Source organism: Mixophyes fleayi, chromosome 9, assembly GCF_038048845.1.
Source record: "Mixophyes fleayi isolate aMixFle1 chromosome 9, aMixFle1.hap1, whole genome shotgun sequence".
Classification (NCBI taxonomy): domain Eukaryota; kingdom Metazoa; phylum Chordata; class Amphibia; order Anura; family Limnodynastidae; genus Mixophyes; species Mixophyes fleayi.
In genome coordinates, this window is record NC_134410.1 from 119,143,113 (window position 1) to 119,162,609 (window position 19,497).

General features: G+C 42.8%; 1 protein-coding gene across 6 annotated transcripts in view; it reads left to right on the forward strand.

Annotated features, from left to right (window-relative positions):
• Positions 1 to 19,294, forward strand: part of NTNG2 (netrin G2) — a 74,089-nt gene extending 54,795 nt beyond the window's left edge. For 5 of the 6 annotated variants that reach the window (XM_075185276.1, XM_075185278.1, XM_075185279.1 and 2 more), the window contains 6 exons: positions 367 to 441; positions 4,371 to 4,436; positions 4,625 to 4,699; positions 7,047 to 7,214; positions 16,209 to 16,343; positions 18,000 to 19,294. In XM_075185276.1, the coding sequence (XP_075041377.1) occupies positions 367 to 441; positions 4,371 to 4,436; positions 4,625 to 4,699; positions 7,047 to 7,214; positions 16,209 to 16,343; positions 18,000 to 18,214 (734 nt within the window). In that variant the 3' untranslated portion in view covers positions 18,215 to 19,294. The remainder of the gene's footprint in view (positions 1 to 366; positions 442 to 4,370; positions 4,437 to 4,624; positions 4,700 to 7,046; positions 7,215 to 16,208; positions 16,344 to 17,999) is intronic. The other variant, XM_075185282.1, reaches the window with a different exon arrangement.
• Positions 19,295 to 19,497: the final 203 nt, after the last annotated feature.

Here is a 19,497-nt window from a genome sequence, read left to right on the forward strand (position 1 = left end):
TAAAATCAGTAATACTAGATGTGCAATAGACTTGTGGGTGATAATAAGTCTGTAATGGAATATTATAAGGACACAGAAATTGGACCTTGACTTTCCAAATGACTCTCATCTGCCTCTTTGTCGGTACTCTGATTTATCCATCCTGCCACCATGGCCTACTACTAAGGAACAGGACATAGTGGAAGTTTTACGTACAATAGTCCGTATCGGATGTGTGTTCTCTTTACATCTTCCGCAGTCGCTCTCATACCAGGCAGTAGCCTCTGCTATAACTCTTAGCCCTAGCTAGAAGGAGCGATGCAATTGCCTGTCCTCTAAAGCCACCGTGTTCCTACAAATCTCACCCTAAAATCTGTTTGTTTGAAGCACCCTGGAGTTCACCGACCCCTGCATTGCTGGAACCTAAACTGCAGCGCCAGGAGCTACCCGAAAAAATCCGAGGTATGTCTGTGACTGCTATACCACAGTCATTACCACTACTTGCTGGTGCATGGGATTTAGGGGGCAGATGTACTAAAGGTGGAGGCGTTGCTCATTGCAACCAATCAGATGCTAGGTAGCATTTATTTACTGCATTCTATAAAATTAGCTAGAATCTGATTGGTTTACTATGGGAAACGCCCCCACTTTTCTGTTTTAGAGGCTTTTGTATATCTTCCCCTTAGAAATATTTACAGCAAGCTGAACATCTGCAAAGGTGGTATTTTTATAAGGGTGGGCAAACCAGGTTATCCTAAACCATGCTAACCTAAATCTCCCATATGTTTTCCCGGGACAGTCCCCCTTTCTTCCTTTCTGAAACTCTTGCATTTCTGAAAGACACTATCTTTAGATGACTTTAATTTATTGGCTGGTATATGTCCTCCCTCCATCATTCACTAAATTCAGTGTATAATCTATGTGTGGCTTCCTTCTGTGCTTTTCAGTCATGCATATATCATCAGAGTTGTTTATTTCTGCCACCCTGGAATATGACAAAGATCTACTGTGCTGTCTGCATTGGATTCAGTTGTATCTATAGTCCAGCTTTGTGTAATACCCCAGGCCAACACGAATAAACACAATCCTGGTGATATAAATACATGGGTGAAAAACACAGAAGAAAGCCGTAAGGGAAAAAAACTCTTTATTTAGTAAAAGTTGCACGAGGGTGTGTATAAGTCAGTAAATGAAAGATGTCTGCCAGAAACACCTTTTGTAGCCACTCATTTTGATAAGGTTTCATGACATAGCTATTATTTTAATTAAATATATCTACATCTGAGAATCAATTGATCAAGATGTTCTTTTGACCAGAAAGATTACAAATATTTGCAACCCCCTTGTTCCCTAAAATCAGGGAAGTACCACCAATAAAATGATATCTGGGAGAGGTCTGTACAGATGGAGGAGATGGTTCATTTCTGATCGTTTTCGGAACTATTTATAGAGGTGAAAAATTGTGAAAATGTGACAATCGCGGGTTGCCAAGGAGACCCCGCCGGTGAGACTGGCAGTGATTGAGTTAAACCAAAGTCTCGGAAACCTTGAAATGTATTTTTAGACATTGGAGTTTGGAGCCGCTAAAAAATGTGAGGAACGAGGGATCGCGCAGCCAAAGACTAAATCCCAAACTCCAGACGGAAACCACCGGTCCTCACAGAACAAAGTGTGACTAAAAAGTACCAATTTTAGCTGGTTTTTTCCTTCAAACGTGAAAGTATTTGACTTTCACCGTAATTAATAAGATTATTTAACCGTCTCTAAACCAGAACGTCTGCCAGTGATATTTTCGGGTTCTGCAATCTTTCTGTTACCCGCTACCTGTCCATCTTACATTCTCTGTCATCGCAGCTGATCAAACACCACACGTAACGCAGGGGGCTGTTACCGTGGAAACACGGGCCTACAAATACTGCCCCCGGCTACTGCCAGCTGTCCAATGGCACTTGGTAGCCTTGGGTCTCACACTAGTCGGCGTTGACTGGTAAACTATCCATCTGTTGCTCTTAGGAGGTGTCCCCTGCAGCGTTTGCCATGTTAAACAGTACACTCGGAAATCTCTTAACCCCTCGGCTGTCAGACGAATACATCATACGTACATGTTTTTTAATTAATATGGCCACTAAAATTTGATTTTCAGTTGCTTCTACTGCCATCAATTTATAAAAACTGCAGCGAATCCTCTGAATAGCACCGTACACACTTATTAAGACCTAGGGGTATATTTACTAAACTGTGGGTTTGAAAAAGTGGAGATGTTGCCTATAACAACCAATCAGATTCTAGCTGTCATTTTGTAGAAAGTACTAAACAAATGACAGCTAGAATCTGATTGGTTGCTATAGGCAACATCTTCACGTTTTCAAACCCGCAGTTTAGTAAATCTAGCCCCTAGCGTGTGACAAATGGTTTATTTGTGCCATTATTTCTGCTGACAAGCTGCATCCCATACACAAGCAGGTATTACTAAGCCCCATCATTGCAAAATATTTGTTTTGCAAACTATGTCTAAATGTCCCCTAGTGAGTTCTATTTAAAGGGTAACTCTACCAAAAAATGAGTTTTTAGGTATGTTAAGTTTTATTTGCCTACACATCAGTGACGAAATTGGTGCAGCCAGTGCGATACACCGGGGGCCCATGAAGATAATGGGGCCCGCTGCATGGCAGATGCAGAGGGTCAGGCCCCGGTACCCACCTCCCTTCAGAGGGGGCCACAGCTCACTAGTTCCAACACTGCTACACCATATATCCGATGGGTCCACTGATGAGGGATCATCTTTCCTGCTCTGGTGGGAACTTGTTTAGTTGTCAAAGCCCCTCCTCCATGAACTTCTCATAAGCATGAGTAATATGCCCCTCCCTCTTTAACACCCTGGACATCGCCTAATAACACCCCAAACTATTGTTTGTTTTAGTTTTGGGTGGAGTTTAATGTAATCCACGTTACCAAATATTTCAGACCTGTAAGCTGCAGTGACACTAAAGAACAATGTACTGACCATTAGGTAAACGGGCAAAGTATTCATATAAGGGTATATATTAGTTTTCTGGCAGTAAATCCCATTGGAATCCATGACCTGCATTATATTGGACTTGGCAAAGTTTCTGTGCAGTTGCTGATTACATTTTTGTGACTTCTGCGCAATATGGTAAACCGACAAATTATTAAAATACACTTCACAGGCACAAAATGTTAATGGAATTCCACAATAATTGGACATATTCAGTAGTCTTTCTATCACCTATATAGTCTTCACCTTACTGTGACAATATTACTCTTCACTGACCAAATAAGGTCTAGTGTGATATTATTATATGATAAATAGAAGTGGCCAAATTGTTAATGATATTAATGGCAGATTTTTGTTAACATTTCTGCTGAATTCTGATTCTAAAAACAAAACCACGCAGGTTTCTAACCTATCTACTTGTAACTTGGAGATTTCAGGTGGCGACATGTTATAAAGTGAATTTGAAAATATAACAGTCCTATTCACTAACAATAAAGATTGCAGCCTACTAAGTTCTAATGTGGTCTTTTTTTCCCCTCTGCAACAGGTAGTTAGGTCTCCTGATTTATTTATTTTTTTAACCTAAATTATCAAGACAATTTGCAATAGATTCCTATAACTTTTTTTTTTTTACCTTATTTGGGACCTAAACAGAAGTATGGGGTAGATTTTATGACCTGAGAAAACCTTACGTCACACAGGGGTGTGGCTGGAGTTTGTATTTGAAAATTATAGGAATCCGACAGTTAGTGCTGAGAGAAGCTGATTTGATTAAATGTTATTATCCAACCATAAGGTAGCAGACAAATATAGCAATTATTTACAAACAATGATCTTTAAACTGATGGATGTTTTTTTTTCCTTAACGTAGGGGACTCAAACAATATTTTGTTATTTTCCTTTTGTAAATTATAAGAGACTAGTGTAGAAAATATTCTTGTTATAGGACTAGTTTATATAGTGGTTTTAATTAGTCTGCTTGCAGAACCCTTTCAGTACAGTTGCCGTTATTTGACTTCTTTTTCCTGTAATCTCCTCCTAGAGCTCTCCTGGCAATCTTAATGATGTGTGACACGTCTCTCACATGACCGTAGATAGGGGAGCATGGCTTAGTGGTCAAGACATCCGTGTGGTATCACTAGGTATAGCGCATAATGTCATTGGGGGCGTTGCCAGGTCCGTAAAGGACCGAAAATATGACTGCAAAGAGGTTGCAGATATTAGTTTGCTCATGGCCTGCACAGATTGTTAACATAAAACTATAGCATATACATTTACCATGCACAGTTAAGCAGACATGTTTGAGGTACCTGTAAGGAGCTCTGTTAACAGTATTTGTATCTCTTCCTTCACTTTCTGTATTTATACCACGCAGCTGCCCCACCAGTTCACAGAGAGCTGCCTCTGACTCCCTCTACTGGCCAGATGTACTCTAAGACAGGTACCTGGGTGCCGTAGGATCTAGCCCTTGCTTATGGTAGTAGTCTAATATAGATAAACCAGTACAATAGATACATATGTTATTATATTAGATTGTGTCAGTCGTCCTTGCAGAAATTCCTAGTTATACTTATTACCCCGTCCAGCTGTGAAGCATAATCGTAAGGTGTTTCGTTTTTCAAATTTAAGCCTCCCCAAAGGGTATCATAGTCCCTGAGCCGACCCCGGCCTACGTCACCGATGCGTTGGTCAAGAATTCAAAAGGTAATCACGACCTATATCCATTTTATCAGAGAGATGTTTGCTTGTTTTGATTTACTTTAACGTGTATACAAAGCGGAGGTGGCCATTTTGTGCGCTGAATCGGTCATCGTAAAAAATGCAGCCTATTCAATCACTAGGAACTCACAAACGAGGTACTGGGTGCCTCGGTGACATTGTTTTGTTCCTTAGTGGTGTCACCATATACTAGCGAATTGATAGGGTGCCTTCTTGTGACTATCCGGTTCTGGACACAAAATGGCTGCCCGCACTGTGTGTAGAGGACATGCACACTCTATAAGCACTTAACTATACAATATTGGTGAAAAAATACACAGAGAATAATAGATTAGGAGGAACTAGAAGTGTCAAACCTTCTAAACAGGAAAAGTAGAGGTGTTGCCCATAGCAACCAATCAGAGTCTAGCTATCATTCTCTAGAATGTACTAGATAAATGATAGGTAGAATCTGATTGGTTGCTATGGGCAACTTCTCAAATTTTCCTGTTTAGAAGGTTTGATCGACGCCTAGGAATGCAAATAAACATGTTTATTTTTAGAACAATTTGATATTTAGTTGCTGTGTTAGATTGGATTACATTTGGGTACAACTGATGACACTTTGATGCTTTTTTAATAACTTCATATACTGTAATAAATAGCAAGTAATCAGACACCATTATGTATACTGCACAGCTAAGTAATGTAGAGGACTGGTAGCTCCATCTTCTGCAAGTTCGCCTATTCAAAGCCATTATCTACTTCAGGCCAGGACAAACTGTGGCTTAAAACTACAAGCCCCAGCATGCTTTGCCAGCCGATAGCTGACAGGGTATGCTGGGACTTGTAGTTTTACCACACCTGGAGAGCCAACGTTTGTCTTGTCTGATCTTGTTGGTTGGCGTGGGACAGAGCACATTTGGTCTATTTGTGCCATGTTTTTAAATTAACGAGGGAGGCAGCCATGTTTTGGGTCTAACTAATTTTCATGAAATGCATCCTATTAATATATCAGGAATGAGTGACTTCTCTGAGACACTTCATAATTTATCCTTAAATTGTAAATCATAATCAACATTGTTTAATTCTTTATGACCTTCCTAGTGTAATGGGTAAGACGGAAGACTCAATTTTGACCCCGCCCCCAGCGGCAATATGACGTTTTTGCGTCATTGCAGCACGGGGTGGAGTGAAAAAGGCACAATTTGTAGCGCCCCGTCACCTTCCGTCCTCTCACTTCACCTCCCCTTCCGGGACCTCCCAAAGGTAAAGAGTACGGAGTTGGTAAGTATCATATTGGTCCAGCCCACAAAATGGCTGCCTCCACTCTCTGCAGACAACAGTTGCACTTTAAATGAACATTTCAGCTATGTATTTGCGGTTATATCTTTGGTATGTTTAACCTATCTTGCTGTTGCTGTTCTAATTAGAGGTGCTGAGGGTTCTGTTTGCAATGAGAGCATACAAGTCTTGCAAGTAAAACGGACTGTTTAATTAATGTTGGGATCACGATATTCCCGGTGAGTGGGTATCAGAATGTGACAGAATCTTCTGAATGGTCTTTTCATTTTTCATCTCATCTGACATCTGCATGACCTTCCTATCACAATGCCTCCCTCCATCATGCTTAAAATTTGCAGTATTCATGTTAAAGTTAATCATAATATCCCCCCCCCCCCCCTGTATACATTGCGGATCCTCGGGCCCATTTGGTTGCTGCCCTCAAGCCTTGCTGTAGGGAGATTGACACTTGCGTGTGAGGTTCCCCTCCGGTGTTTGATTGAATCTGGTAACATCATCCCCAGCCGGCGGCAAGGTCACGGATCTGGCACAGGCCTCTTCACATTTTGCTAAATTTAATTGAAACATCCAGATTTGGAAATTGGAATGCAGTTTGCATTTGTCCAATTATAGGAAAAATTAGGTGACAACGGCTCGGTGAAATTCTAAGGTTAAGCTTTTAAAGAGCTACGAGAAATTTAAAAAATTGATCCGTCATGGAATGAAATCTTGTAACATTCATAAAAATATATACTGTGAAATTCCATGAGCGTCTTATTACTCTGATCTTCAATAGGTGCACAACAGATTTTTCTATACTGTATAAAAGGTAGTCTTGGCTTCCCATGTCTTCAGTTCTGACCAGTTCCTGTAACTTTTATACGCATTTGTGAATGTTGCTATTGGCTCTTCCCTACAAAACAGCTTTTAGCTAAGGTGATCCGTTGATACCGACCCAGAATCCCCATTCTACAATGGCCCATGCATTATATTAAGTAGTTGTACATCCCTGGCTGTTTGAAAGTCATAATGTTTCTTGATGTATCTCAAGATATTCCTGCTTTTTCAGATTGTGAGTGTTACGGGCACTCCAGCCGCTGCAGTTTCATCGACTTCCTGAATGTGGTGACATGTGTCAGCTGTAAGCACAATACCCGAGGACAGCACTGTCAACACTGCCGGCTCGGCTTCTACCGGAATGTTTCTGCTGAACTGGAAGATGAGAACATCTGCATACGTGAGTTACTGAGTGACACGATGGGCTTCCTCGGTCTCGCTCGTCAGTTTATCTGTGGTTTGATTGGTCTTGAGGTTCCTTTTACCGTCATTTACCTGCCGTTAATGACCACATTTACTGTCGGCCACCAGACAGATACTGACTGCAACTGCCCGCTGTGCACCAGTTGTAGAAGTAGTTGGCACAGTAGCCTCTGCCACCACCAGGGTCCTGCACCGGCACAAGGAACCGCTTACATCTGGGTGTTTCTCTGGTATAGCTGCTGCAGCACCTCTTTGCTTGGGACTGTAGCTAGTTCTTCCTAATTGCTTAATCTGAATCAGTACTGCTCGGTAGCAGACAGAGCATTGACTAAGGGTGCCGGGTTCAAGAGAGGGCTAACAGGGAACGGATTAGATGGTTCTCTCTTATTTGTGGGTCATAGGTTTACAGCAAATAATAGGTGTTGTGTAGGGTCTTGTAGGACGTATAGTGTGTATAGCTCACCCAAGAATACAAGATGGCACACACAGAATACAGCAACATATGGTCTTTATATGCAGACAAATTCTGCCACCCTGTCATATATATATATATATATATATATATATATATATATATATAAAAATTAAAATAAGCACTTGAAATGCTGCGATAGTCCTAGAGGATGTTTGAGCAGGGTGGACAATATGGTTGGCTCAGTGCAGTCCCCACCCCCTCTCCTCTTCCAATCAGGACTAGATTTGACATGTACTTTATACTCATGTCCAGTCCATTTCTCCTCTGGGCAGACCTCTTTTTGTGTCAGCAGGAGAGCCGTTTAGCATCAATGGGGGAGCTCTAGCCCCAGGAAGTAATGCATTATCTAAAATTGGGATTCAAACCCAATATAAAGCAATCTGATTTCTCAGATGTCTGCATGCTTCCACCATTGGGACAAGTTCCACAGGACACAGACACAGTAGACCCCCTGGCAGCACTAAAAAGAAAGGAATGTGGTTGTCAAGTTAATACCTTCCCCCAATCCAGTGAACAATGGGTTCATCTGAATGTTCCCTGCACCTGCAATTTTAACTTTTACTGGGCACCCAGTCCCTTCTGAACGTGGCTTTGAAAATACAATTCAAGATGACAGCAGCTACAGCACAGAAATCACAGAGCTTTACTGTATGACAGCTGTGGAGAGCAGCAACCCAGTATTGATTATAGGGAGTCAAGTATTATTACCTTTACATGTAAAGATTGTTTTTTTTTTGTTTTTTTTAATTGGACTGTAACCAATATAGGCTCAGTACACAAGACACTTGTCAGGCTCTGTTGTTTGTTAAATTTGAAAAGAGCATTTTATTGTGGTCGAAGCCAATTTACATAAGCTGTGAGTTCTTCTTAGAGGACAATAAATTAGTCCTACTTGAGTTTCAAAAGTCTGAACATTCCACCAATGCTGACAGTCGGCGTGTGTATGTAACTATAGACTACGTACACAATGGGGGCTGAAATGCATTATTTTATATTATTTTGTATTTTTTTACAAACATTATTTATGCAAAGTTCAGTACGTTACAATCTCTAGTTCGAAGAAAGATGTACTATATATAGGCACTCATAGAAGGCCATATACATAAATAGTATGTGACATAAGGAACGGGTGCCAAAACAGAGAGAATGTGATCAGACAATCATTCGAGAGGCTGAGGATTTATAAAGAGAAGACTGAACTGTTTTTTTCTCTTTATTAAAAGAAAGAAAGAGAGCGGGAGGTAGAAAATATAGATTCAATTTGGGAGGCGATGTGGCATGCTGTCAGAGAGAGAGAAGATGAAGAGGTAAGGAGAAAGGTGGAAAGAGAAGAGGGAAAGAGAAAGGTAGAGAGAGAGAGAGAGAGAGAAGAGGGAAGGAGAAAGAGAAAGGTAGAGAGAGAGAGAGAGAAGAGGGAAGGAGAAAGAGAGAGAGAGAGAAGAGGGAAGGAGAAAGAGAAAGGTGGAGAGAGAGAGAGAAGAGGGAAGGAGAAAAAGAGAGAGAGAGAGAGAGAGAGAGAGAGAGAGAGGAGGGAAGGAGAAAGGTGGAGCGAGAGAGAGAAAGGTGGAGAGAGAGAAGAGGGAAGGAGAAAGAGAGAAGATTGAAGGAGAGAGAGAGAAGATTGAAGGAGAGAGAGAAGATTGAAGGTGAGAGAGAGAAGATTGAAGGAGAGAGAGAAGATTGAAGGAGAAAGAAGAGGTAAGGAGAAAAAGAAAGGGGGAGAGAGAAGAGGTAATGAGAAAGAGAAAGGTGGAGAGAGAGAGAAGAGGAAAGAGAAAGGTGGAGAGAGAGAAGAGGAAAGAGAAAGGTGGAGAGAGAGAAGAGGGAAGGAGAAAGAGAGGTGGAGAGAGAAGAGGTCAGGAGAAAGAGAAAGGTGGAGAGAGAGAGAAGAGGTCAGGAGAAAGAGAAAGGTGGAGAGAGAGAGAAGAGGCAAGGAGAAAGAGAAAGGTGGAGAGAGAGAGAAGAGGCAAGGAGAAAGAGAAAGGTGGAGAGAGAGAGAAGAGGGAAGTAGAAATAGAAAGGTGGAGAGAAGAGCTAAGGAGAAAGAGAAAGGTGGAGAGAGAGAGAAGAGGGAAGGAGAAATAGAAAGGTGGAGAGAAGAGGTAAGGAGAAAGAGAAAGGTGGAGAGAGAGAGAAAAGGGAAGGAGAAAGAGAAAGGTAGAGAGAGAGAAGAGGGAAGGAGAAAGAGAAAGGTGGAGAGAGAGAGAGAAGAGGGAAGGAGAAAGAGAAAGGTGGAGAGAGAGAGAGAAGAGGGAAGGAGAAAGAGAAAGGTGGAGAGAAGAGGGAAGGTGGAGAGAGAGAGAAAAGGGAAGGAGAAAGAGAAAGGTGGAGAGAGAGAGAGAAGAGGGAAGGAGAAAGAGAAAGGTGGAGAGAGAGAAGAGGGAAGGAGAAAGGTGGAGAGAGAAGAGGGAAGGAGAAAGAGAAAGGTGGAGAGAGAGAAGAGGGAAGGAAAAAGAGAAAGGTGGAAAGAGAGAAGGAGAAAGAGAAAGGTGGAGAGAGAGAAGAGGGGAGGAGAAAGAGAAGATTGAAGGAGAAAGAGAAAAGGTGGAGAGAGAGAGAGAAGAGGGAAGGAAAAAGAAGAGGTAAGGAGAAAGAGAAGAGGGAAAGTGGAGAGAGAAGAGGTAAGGAGAAAGTGAAAGGTGGAGAGAGAAGAGGTAAGGAGAAAGAGAAAGGTGGAAAGAGAGAAGGAGAAAGAGAAAGGTGGAGAGAGAGAAGAGGGAAGGAGAAAGAGAAAGGTAGAGAGAGAGGAGGGAAGATGAAAGCAAGGTGGAGAGAGAGAGGAGGGAAGGAGAAAGAGAAGATTGAAGGAGAAAGAGAAAAGGTAGAGAGAGAGAGGAGGGAAGAAGAAAGAAAAAGGTAGAGAAAGATGGAGAAAGAGAACAGGGAAGGAGAAAGAGAAAGGTGAAGAGGCAGAGAAGTGGGAAGGAGAAACAGAAAGGTGAAGAGAGAGAGAGAGAGAAACGGGAAGAAGAAAGAAAGGTGTAGAGAGAGAGAGGAGGGAAGGAGAAAGACCAAGGTGGAGAGAGAGAAGAGGTAAGGCGAAAGAGAAAGCTGGAGAGAGAGAAGAGGTAAAGCGAAAGAGAAAGCTGGAGAGAGAGAAGAGGTAAGGTGAAAGAGAAAGGTGAAGAGAGAGAAGAGGTAAGGAGAAAGAGAAGGGTGGAGAAAGAAAAGATTGAAGGAGAAAGAGAAAGGTAGAGAGAGAGAGAGAGGAGGGAAGGAGAAAGAAAGGTGGAGAAAGAAAAGAGGGAAGGAGAAAAGAAAGGTGGAGAAAGAGAAGAGGTAAGGAGAAAGAGAAAGAAGAGGGAAAGAGAAAGGTGAAGAGGCAGAGAAGTGGGAAGGAGAAAGAGAAAGGTGGAGAGAGAGAGAGAGAGAGAGAGGCGGGAAGGAGAAAGAAAGGTGGAGAGAGAGAGAGAGAGAGAGAAAGGTGGAAAGGAGAGAGAGAAAGGTGGTGAGAGAGAGAGAAGGAGAAAGAAGATTGAAGGAGAAAAGGTGGAGAGAGAGAAGAGGGAAGGAGAAAGAGAAGTGGGAAGGAGAAAGAGAAAGGTGGAGAGAGAGAGAGAAGCGGGAAGGAGAAAGAGAAAGGTAGAGAGAGAGAGGAGGGAAGGAGAAAGAGAAAGGTGGAGAGAGAGAGAGAGAGAGGAGGGAAGAAGAGAGAGAGAAAGGTGGATAGAGAGAGGAGGGAAGGAGAAAGAGAAGATTGAAGGAGAAAGAGAAAGGTGGTGAGAGAGAAGAGGTAAGGAAAAAGAAGGGTTAAAGAAAAAGAAGAGGTAAGGAGAAAGATAAGAGGGAAGGAGAAAGGTGGAGAGAGAGAGAAGCGGGAAGGAGAAAGAAAGGTAGAGAGAGAGAGAGAAGCGGGAAGGAGAAATAGAAAGGTGGAGAGAGAGAAAAACGGGAAGGAGAAAGAGAAAGGTGGAGAGAGAAGAGGGAAGGAAAAAGAGAAAGGTAGAGAGAGAGAGAGAAGAGGGAAGGAAAAAGAGAAAGGTAGAGAGAGAGAGAGAGAGAGAAGAGGGAAGGAGGAGAAAGAAGAGGGAAGGAGAGAGAGAGAGAGAGAGAGAAGGGAAGGAGAGAGAGAAAGGGTGGAGAGAGAGAGAGGAGGGAAGGAGAGAGAGAAAGGGTGGAGAGAAGAGGGAAGGAGAAAGAGAAGAGGGAAGGAGAGAGAGAGAGAGAGAGAGAGAGAAGGGAAGGAGAGAGAGAAAGGGTGGAGAGAGAGAGAGGAGGGAAGGAGAGAGAGAAAGGTGGAGAGCGGAGGGAAGGAGAAAGAGAAGATTGAAGGAGAAAGAGAAAGGTGGAGAGAGCGAGAGAAGCGGGAAGGAGAAAGAGAAAGGTGGAGAGAGAGAAGCGGGAAGGAGAAAGAGAAAAGTGGAGAGAGAGAGAGAAGCGGGAAGGAGAAAGAGAAAGGTAGAGAGAGAGAGAGAAGCGGGAAGGAGAAAGAGAAAGGTAGAGAGAGAAAAGAGGGAAGGAGAAAGAGAAAGGTGGAGAGAGAGAGAGAGAGAAGAGGGAAGGAGAAAGAGAAAGGTAGAGAGAGAGAGAGAGAAGAGGGAAGGAGAAAGAGAAAGGTGGAGAGAGAAGAGGGAAGGAAAAAGAGAAAGGTGGAGAGAGAGAAGAGGGAAGGAGAAAGAAGATTGAAGGAGAAAGAAAGGTAGAGAGAGAGAGGAGGGAAGGAGAGAGAGAAAGGTGGAGAGAGAGAGGAGGGAAGGAGAGAGAGAAAGGGTGGAGAGAGAGAGAGGAGGGAAGGAGAGAGAGAAAGGTGGAGAGGAGGGAAGGAGAAAGAGAAGATTGAAGGAGAAAGAGAAAGGTGGTGAGAGAGAAGAGGTAAGGAGAAAGAAGAGTTAAAAGAGAAAGAAGAGGGAAGGATAAAGATAAGAGGGAAGGATAAAGAGAAAGGTGGAGAGAGAGAGAGAGAGAGAAGGGAAGGAGAGAGCGCGAAAGGTGGAGAGAGAGAGAAGCGGGGAGGAGAAAGAGAAAGGTGGAGAGAGAGAGAAGAGGGAAGGAGAAAGAAGATTGAAGGAGAAAGAGAAAGGTGGAGAGAGATAGGAGGGAAGGAGAGAGAGGAGGGAAGGAGAGAGAGAAAGGTGGAGAGAGAGAGAGAGAAAGGTGGAGAGAGAGAGAGGAGGGAAGGAGAGAGATAAACGTGGAGAAAAGAGGGAAGGAGAGAGAGAGAAAGGTGGAGAGGGAGATAGGGACCAGGTGGAGATAAGAGATTGTGAAATTATACAGAGAAGGGCATATGAAAATGGAAGTAGCAAGCCGACTGCTCCCACACTTTGAGGAATGATTTAGAGGGGTTGTGAAGAATGCTGGTCATATGAGTTTGCCAGTAATCACTTGGAGCATTGGAGCACTTCGTTATTCCAATCTGTAGCTATTTGGCACAAGGCAGCTGAAACTATGGGCTAGATTTACTAAGCTGCGGGTTTGAAAAAGTGGGGATGTTGCCTATAGCAACCAATCAGATTCTAGCTATCATTTTGTAGAAGGTACTAAATAAATTAAAGCTAGAATCTGATTGGTTGCTATAGGCAACATCCCCACTTTTTCAAACCCGCAACTTCGTAAATCTAGCCCTATGTGTCTAAACAGTGTTCTGGTGAGCAGTGGCAGAAGATATCCCAAGTGGTAGGAGGAAGAACCTGGGGGAGAGGGGGACATCAAGATGCAATAAGAGGGACGCAAAGTTCTTAAGATTCAGTCAAAATGGCATTAGTTTGGGGCTCTGCCATCATATGTGGACAAAGGAGCCATTAGTTGGGTAACCCCTCCAGCCTCTGATGGATGAGTCCGGGAAAATTTTGTTCAGCTTGGTAGGTACTATGTACCACCGATATAAGTGTTTATATGCGTTCTCTTTTGTTTTTACGCAAATTGAACCTAAAGCAACGTTTGTCCTAATGTCCTGCCAGTTCCCATCGTCCAGGGTCTCCCCCAGGACCTCCTCCCATGCGGTTCCCTCATGCTCACATCAGAGGTCTTGGGTTCCCAATACAGAAGGGAGATGAGACCTTTAGTTGAAGATTATCTATGGGAGAGTGATTCGGTAAAAGTCGGTGGTTTGGCCCCTAAGCCAGGTTTAACGGGGGAGTGAAAATTTCAGAGCTGCAAATATTGAAAAAAAGATTTGTTGGGTATGTTGACTTTAGGTCTTAATTCATCAAATGAGGGGAAGGAGGTATCCTTAGTGAGGTCATTGAACACCCACCCGCTTCCATTAGTCAAATGAGGCTAATATACAACCGGGTGGGAATTTGGGATTATCGAAAAGTGGGATAAATCGGACTAGGAGTTCGAGCCAATTTAAATTTCGTATTTGTTCGGTCCCATAGCGCTAATGTATGTGCAATGACTGGGTGGCGACAGGCCCAAGACGAGCGGTTAAGACATGGGAGCCACGGGAGAGAAGAAACTGAGGAGATGCCCAGACTCTCCGCTTCTATCATAGTCCAGATTCTGGCGGTGCCCGGAGTGTTCCGTAATACACATTGGGCGAGTTGTGCCGCTAGATTGTAATGCTTGAAGTTAGGATCGGGGAATATTAGTCAAATATTCATGTTTAAATTAATTTGTAGTTAACGCCATATTCACAACAATTCTTTGTAACATCGGTGAATTTGATTTGGATAAATTGTACATCATTTTTTTTTTCTGCCATAAATTAGTTAATAAATATTTCAGGTTTAAATGATGGAGCCAAGTGTGCATTAATGGCTATATGATAATCCCCTAAACTGAGCCACAGGCCGCCGACTTCCCTCTCCTGTACTGTATTATTCAGTCACTTACAATAAATGTCCCTTCCGCTGTAAGAAAGGAATAATTCACTCGCCCTGTATAAAGACATAAGCACATTAGACTCCGTGCACTGAGCAGCGGCCGCAGACACACTCTGTACTGAGTAATGGCTCATAATTCTTTGGTAATTTGATTACAATTAACCCATGTGCTGCTTCTTGCTTTTAAAGCATCTAACCGGGGGAGAGCACTTGAGTTGATCAGAATATTCCTACAATCTGTTATCCTGACACTTAACAAACTCTTAACAGCATAAGAGGTTACTCACTGTTACACAGTTAATGCAATAACCTTTAAATAATGTGGAGATTCCCTACTGTCATTTGCAGACAGCTGCGGTATTACGTGCAGCGCACCTCTAGGTGGCGCTGTTGCTCTTACACATGATTTTTATACACTGACACAACCCCATCAACACTACTATTTGAATATCTGGAACTCGGCACTTGCTACAGAAGCCCCTCAGACTATCCGCTCTCTGTGTAGCTGAAGGTGAAGTGTGAGACACATACATCAGAGAAACAGGAACACCTGGGCATTACGTAATCTACCGTTCCTAAAACACAAGTTGGATGTATGAACTTTGTTTCATATACAGATACATTTGACAATGTAGTTTTTCCCGGCTCCAGGGGCTGGGTCAGGGGTGGCCTTAGATAGTGGGATTCTCTGAGAATGGCTGTCTGTCAAAAGGGGCTGTCCCTTGTCATCCCAGTACATCCCTTGGTCCCCCTGCTGGGTTGACACCAAGGTGTCTAGCTGAATACAACCTGAGGTAATAGGGGCATACTCAGGTTAATGGAGGGTCAAGGCCAAGATGATTAAGTGACACTCCTAGTATTAACCCCTTACAAGCTTGTACAGCCAGAACGATCTTTCAGCTGATCAGGGCTTTCTGTAGATAAAAGAGGGGAGAATGAATGCAGCTACAGCCCCCTCATCTGTATCCTGTAACTGAACCCACCTGAACATAACCCATAAAACACCTGGCTTTAGTTTAAGAACAATGTAAAACAATATCATTGCAATATCAACAATACACAGTTACAATGGGTAACACATGAGAAAGTCTTCTATATAGGTATGGCTGCAATGTTGCATTATCGCCATGTAATGAGACACTGCATTTGCACGCTGAGGAACATTAATAGGGCTATAAAAGTACATGTTATGCTCCACATCTTCTGAGAAAAGAGGGACAGGCTGGTTAAGGTGATCTCAAACTTGTTTCATCACCGTCCCCATGCGTCAATCCATAGCACCTCATTGCCTAGCAGCTAGAAGATGCACAAAGGAGTAGAATGGACTCACCCGTCATGGCACCTTTTCAAGTCCTGGCGCAGTAACTATTGATGGTAGGACGCTCACTTGTCATTACGTTGGTGAACTGATGCAAATGGATGACGCTGTGAGAGTGGGCCCGGCAGGATGGGTCCTCATTCATGTGGAATGCCAGTCTCTACAGGGGTACTACCAATGCAGAGAAAAGTGATTTATCTTTCGAAAGGACCTAAAAAAGTAAAAATATACATCAGAGAATATAGTGTTTCGGTGGTTTAGAGATAAAACTCTAGCAATAGTCTCGTTGAAATAGAGATGGAGCACTGTTATCTTCTACATAGCTTGGGACCTGGTGCATACATCGGTACTGGCGTTCTCTTCGGTACTACTTTGTGACCTACAGTTGAGTGGACCCGTTTGTCTTTACAGAATGTAACTGTAACCAGCACGGATCCGAGCATGAACGCTGCAACGAAACCGGTGACTGCGTGTGCCGGCCGGGAGCCACCGGTACGAAGTGTGACGAGTGCCTACTGGGCTACCACTGGAGGCAAGGCTGCCAACGTAAGTAGCATCACCGAATGTGGGCACAGTGGTTAGCATTGCTGCCTCACGGTACAGGGGGCATTGATTACGAATTGGGCACTATCTGCTTGGAAATTGTATTTTTTCACCATCACGTGGGTTTCCTCTGGACTCTCCAGTTTCCTCCCATAGTCTCACTGTTGGGTTAACAGAATTAGCCCTGGGTGTATGGACTTGTGGTAGAGGAAACAGATTGTAAGCTCTGCAGCAAATACTGCAATCTAAGGTAGTCGTAAAATCACTAAGAGATAACAATTTACAATTAATGCAGTTTCTGAATAATTGTGAAACAAATATATCACCTCTAACTCCCCTGGCTTGTTTTTAACTTTTACACTTATGAATTATTTTGTTGCTCTTACGTGACTGGGAACATCATTACTGTGAATCTAAAATCTACATCAGAACTATGAAGAACATTTCCTAAATATCCCATCTGGTGATGCTTTCGGCTTCTCTACGCTGCCCCTCCCCACTCCAGCAAGTTACAGAAGCTTTTGCTTCTGCAGAGGATTTAACATGTCACCTTTCAACAAGGGAATAGGACACATTCTGAATTCTCAATTGAATTTTATATTTTTTCATTTTGTTATTGATGTGTGTATGACGTTCACTACATTTAAGTTGTGAAATAATGTGGTTATGTTGGCTATAAAGGAAGGTGTGATTATTTTGATAATTCCCAAAGGATACTAAGAGCAGCAACTGAACAATGAAACACAGAATGAATCCGTCAATGCTGGGCTGTCTAGTCTCAGGCCCAGAAAGAGTTGTGTGGAAGACCTTTCCGGGCGAGTGATTGAGTAATGCAGACATACTAAATCTGCTCAGATTGCAGACTGCCCTTTGCTCTGGTGTGTTAGAAGATTTATGTCTCTTTGACCTAAATTAAGAGTCTAAATTATGTTTATATCAGCCTGCAGTATGATTATGATATATTCCAGATACATACAAAATTAGGATCATAAATTATTTGCAAATTGATGCAAAACTTGTCAGAAGATTTGTAAATTGTATAATCACTTGTTTTTTATACAGAAATAGTTACATGAAAAAACTCCCACTATTCATAGTGGTTGACTCCATTATTTATTGCTTATACGATTTATTATTGTTTGTTTAAATAGTGCCCCATATCAGGCAGCGCTGTGAAGAGAACATTTAATCATCAGTGCCAGTCCGCATTGGAGCTTACACTCTAAATTACACAAACACACACAAGGGTTTCTTTTAAGCTATTTAACCTACCAGTGTGTTGGTTTCCTTTGGGTGCTCCGGATGCCTCCCAAACATAGAGGATATATAGATCGAAACATCGGGAGGTATGTAGGCAGGTGCCTCGCCAGCTGTATGGAAAAGCATGGGAATTTTTTAGGTGAGGGGAGGATGATTGGAGTCTGGCTAATGCTTTGGAATGATTCAGTGCCCCCATGTAGCATGACCATGCCCATTTGTGGTGGGAGGTATAGTATCAGAGTTTTAAAATATAGACTTTGAGACTTATAACGTCACTGCGTGTATATAATGCCTTCATTGCAAATAAAGTTGAAGAGGCAGTATATGTGTATAGGGGTGTGTGAGTATGACCAGTTTAGGATATCTCGGCTCTCTTCTAACGTGTTGTTTCATTCCCAGCCAACGTGTGCGATGAGGAACTGTTGATATGTCAGAACGGCGGGACCTGCCACCAAGGACAGCGCTGCTTGTGCCCCGCTGGCTTTAAAGGAGCACTGTGCCAGGATGCCAAATGTGACTCCACCCACAGGAACTGTGACTCCGCCTGCAGTACGCTGGTTTTCTCAACTCTGCTCCTCGTTTGTACGCTCCTAATGAGCATGGAAGGCATTTAAACCCATGAGGATCCAATGGCTGAACACACACTGCAGGAGGAGTCTACAAGTCATGCAATCCCCTGGAAGGAACCAACAACAAACGGGGGAGGGTCTGTAACTTCTGCAGTGCCTTATTTTCTGCATGGGACTTTAGGAGAGATTGAGAAAAGCCCATGTGATGGCAACCCCTATGGAGATATAAACCACTGCATTCCTCCGGTGGCAGAATCGTAGTGTGGTCCACGTATACTTGAACTGTTAGTGGCAATATCTATCCACACTTGATTCTTGGAAGGTGGCATTTAAAGCAAGCACCAGCCGAGTCTGTGCTGAATAATGCACAACGGACGTGACATTAAGCCCACCCCATTTAATATAAACTAGGGGGCTGGGAACTTATAATGGTGTTATGTCTCGCAAACAGAGCTCACCTCACATGTGACTCTTAAAATCACCATGCACAATATGGACCCTGTGCCAAAAAAGGATAGACACAAACATATAGATGGTCTTATAAGAATAACCCTCCAGGATTTTCTGCAGGGGGTGGGGGGGGGGAAAAGCGTCTGAATCAAAACTCTTTTGGCTCTGACTGTTCGCTGTCTCTTTGTGTGATGAGAATTTGCTGCCTATACAAAGCCCAGTTGGGTTGTTCGGGGGGTGGGAGAGGTAAACTTCTAATCGTGCAGCCCAAATGAATGAGCCCCTAATATATTTTATTTAAAGATAAACAAAAATACAGTTTTATGTTTTTACTTATTTTAGTGTATGATACTCTCACACTGTGACACAATTCATTGATCTCTGTGCTTAGGAAGGTTTTCTTTTTTGGGGGGGGGGGGGGGGGAAGCATTGCGACTTCCTCGTGCAGGGTACAGGTTATGTGGCAGTCGGAGACATGCTCAAATGTAAAAATATCACAGGGCAGAATTAAAGAAACAGATCCTATCGATATATATTGTATATTGAATTTTTTTTTTTGTAGAGAATTATTTTTGTTTTAAATGTTATATTAAAAACCACAGAGAACACTTTATCCTACAGACTTGGACATGTTGAGAATTATCCAAAGTAAAGAAATTGTGTATTAACACCGGTCATCGTGTGTCGACTCTCATTATGTAAGTTTCCAATTGAATTGCAGTTTAGTTCTGCAATAGTTGCACTGAATCACATAACGGCATAAGCTGGGTAACGATTTTACCAACATCAATGTCCCGATCAGCATGTCGATGCATGTGTGTACACTTACACGATTTTATACTATTTACTTTCAGATCTGTGCTCTTCCTCTGTCATAA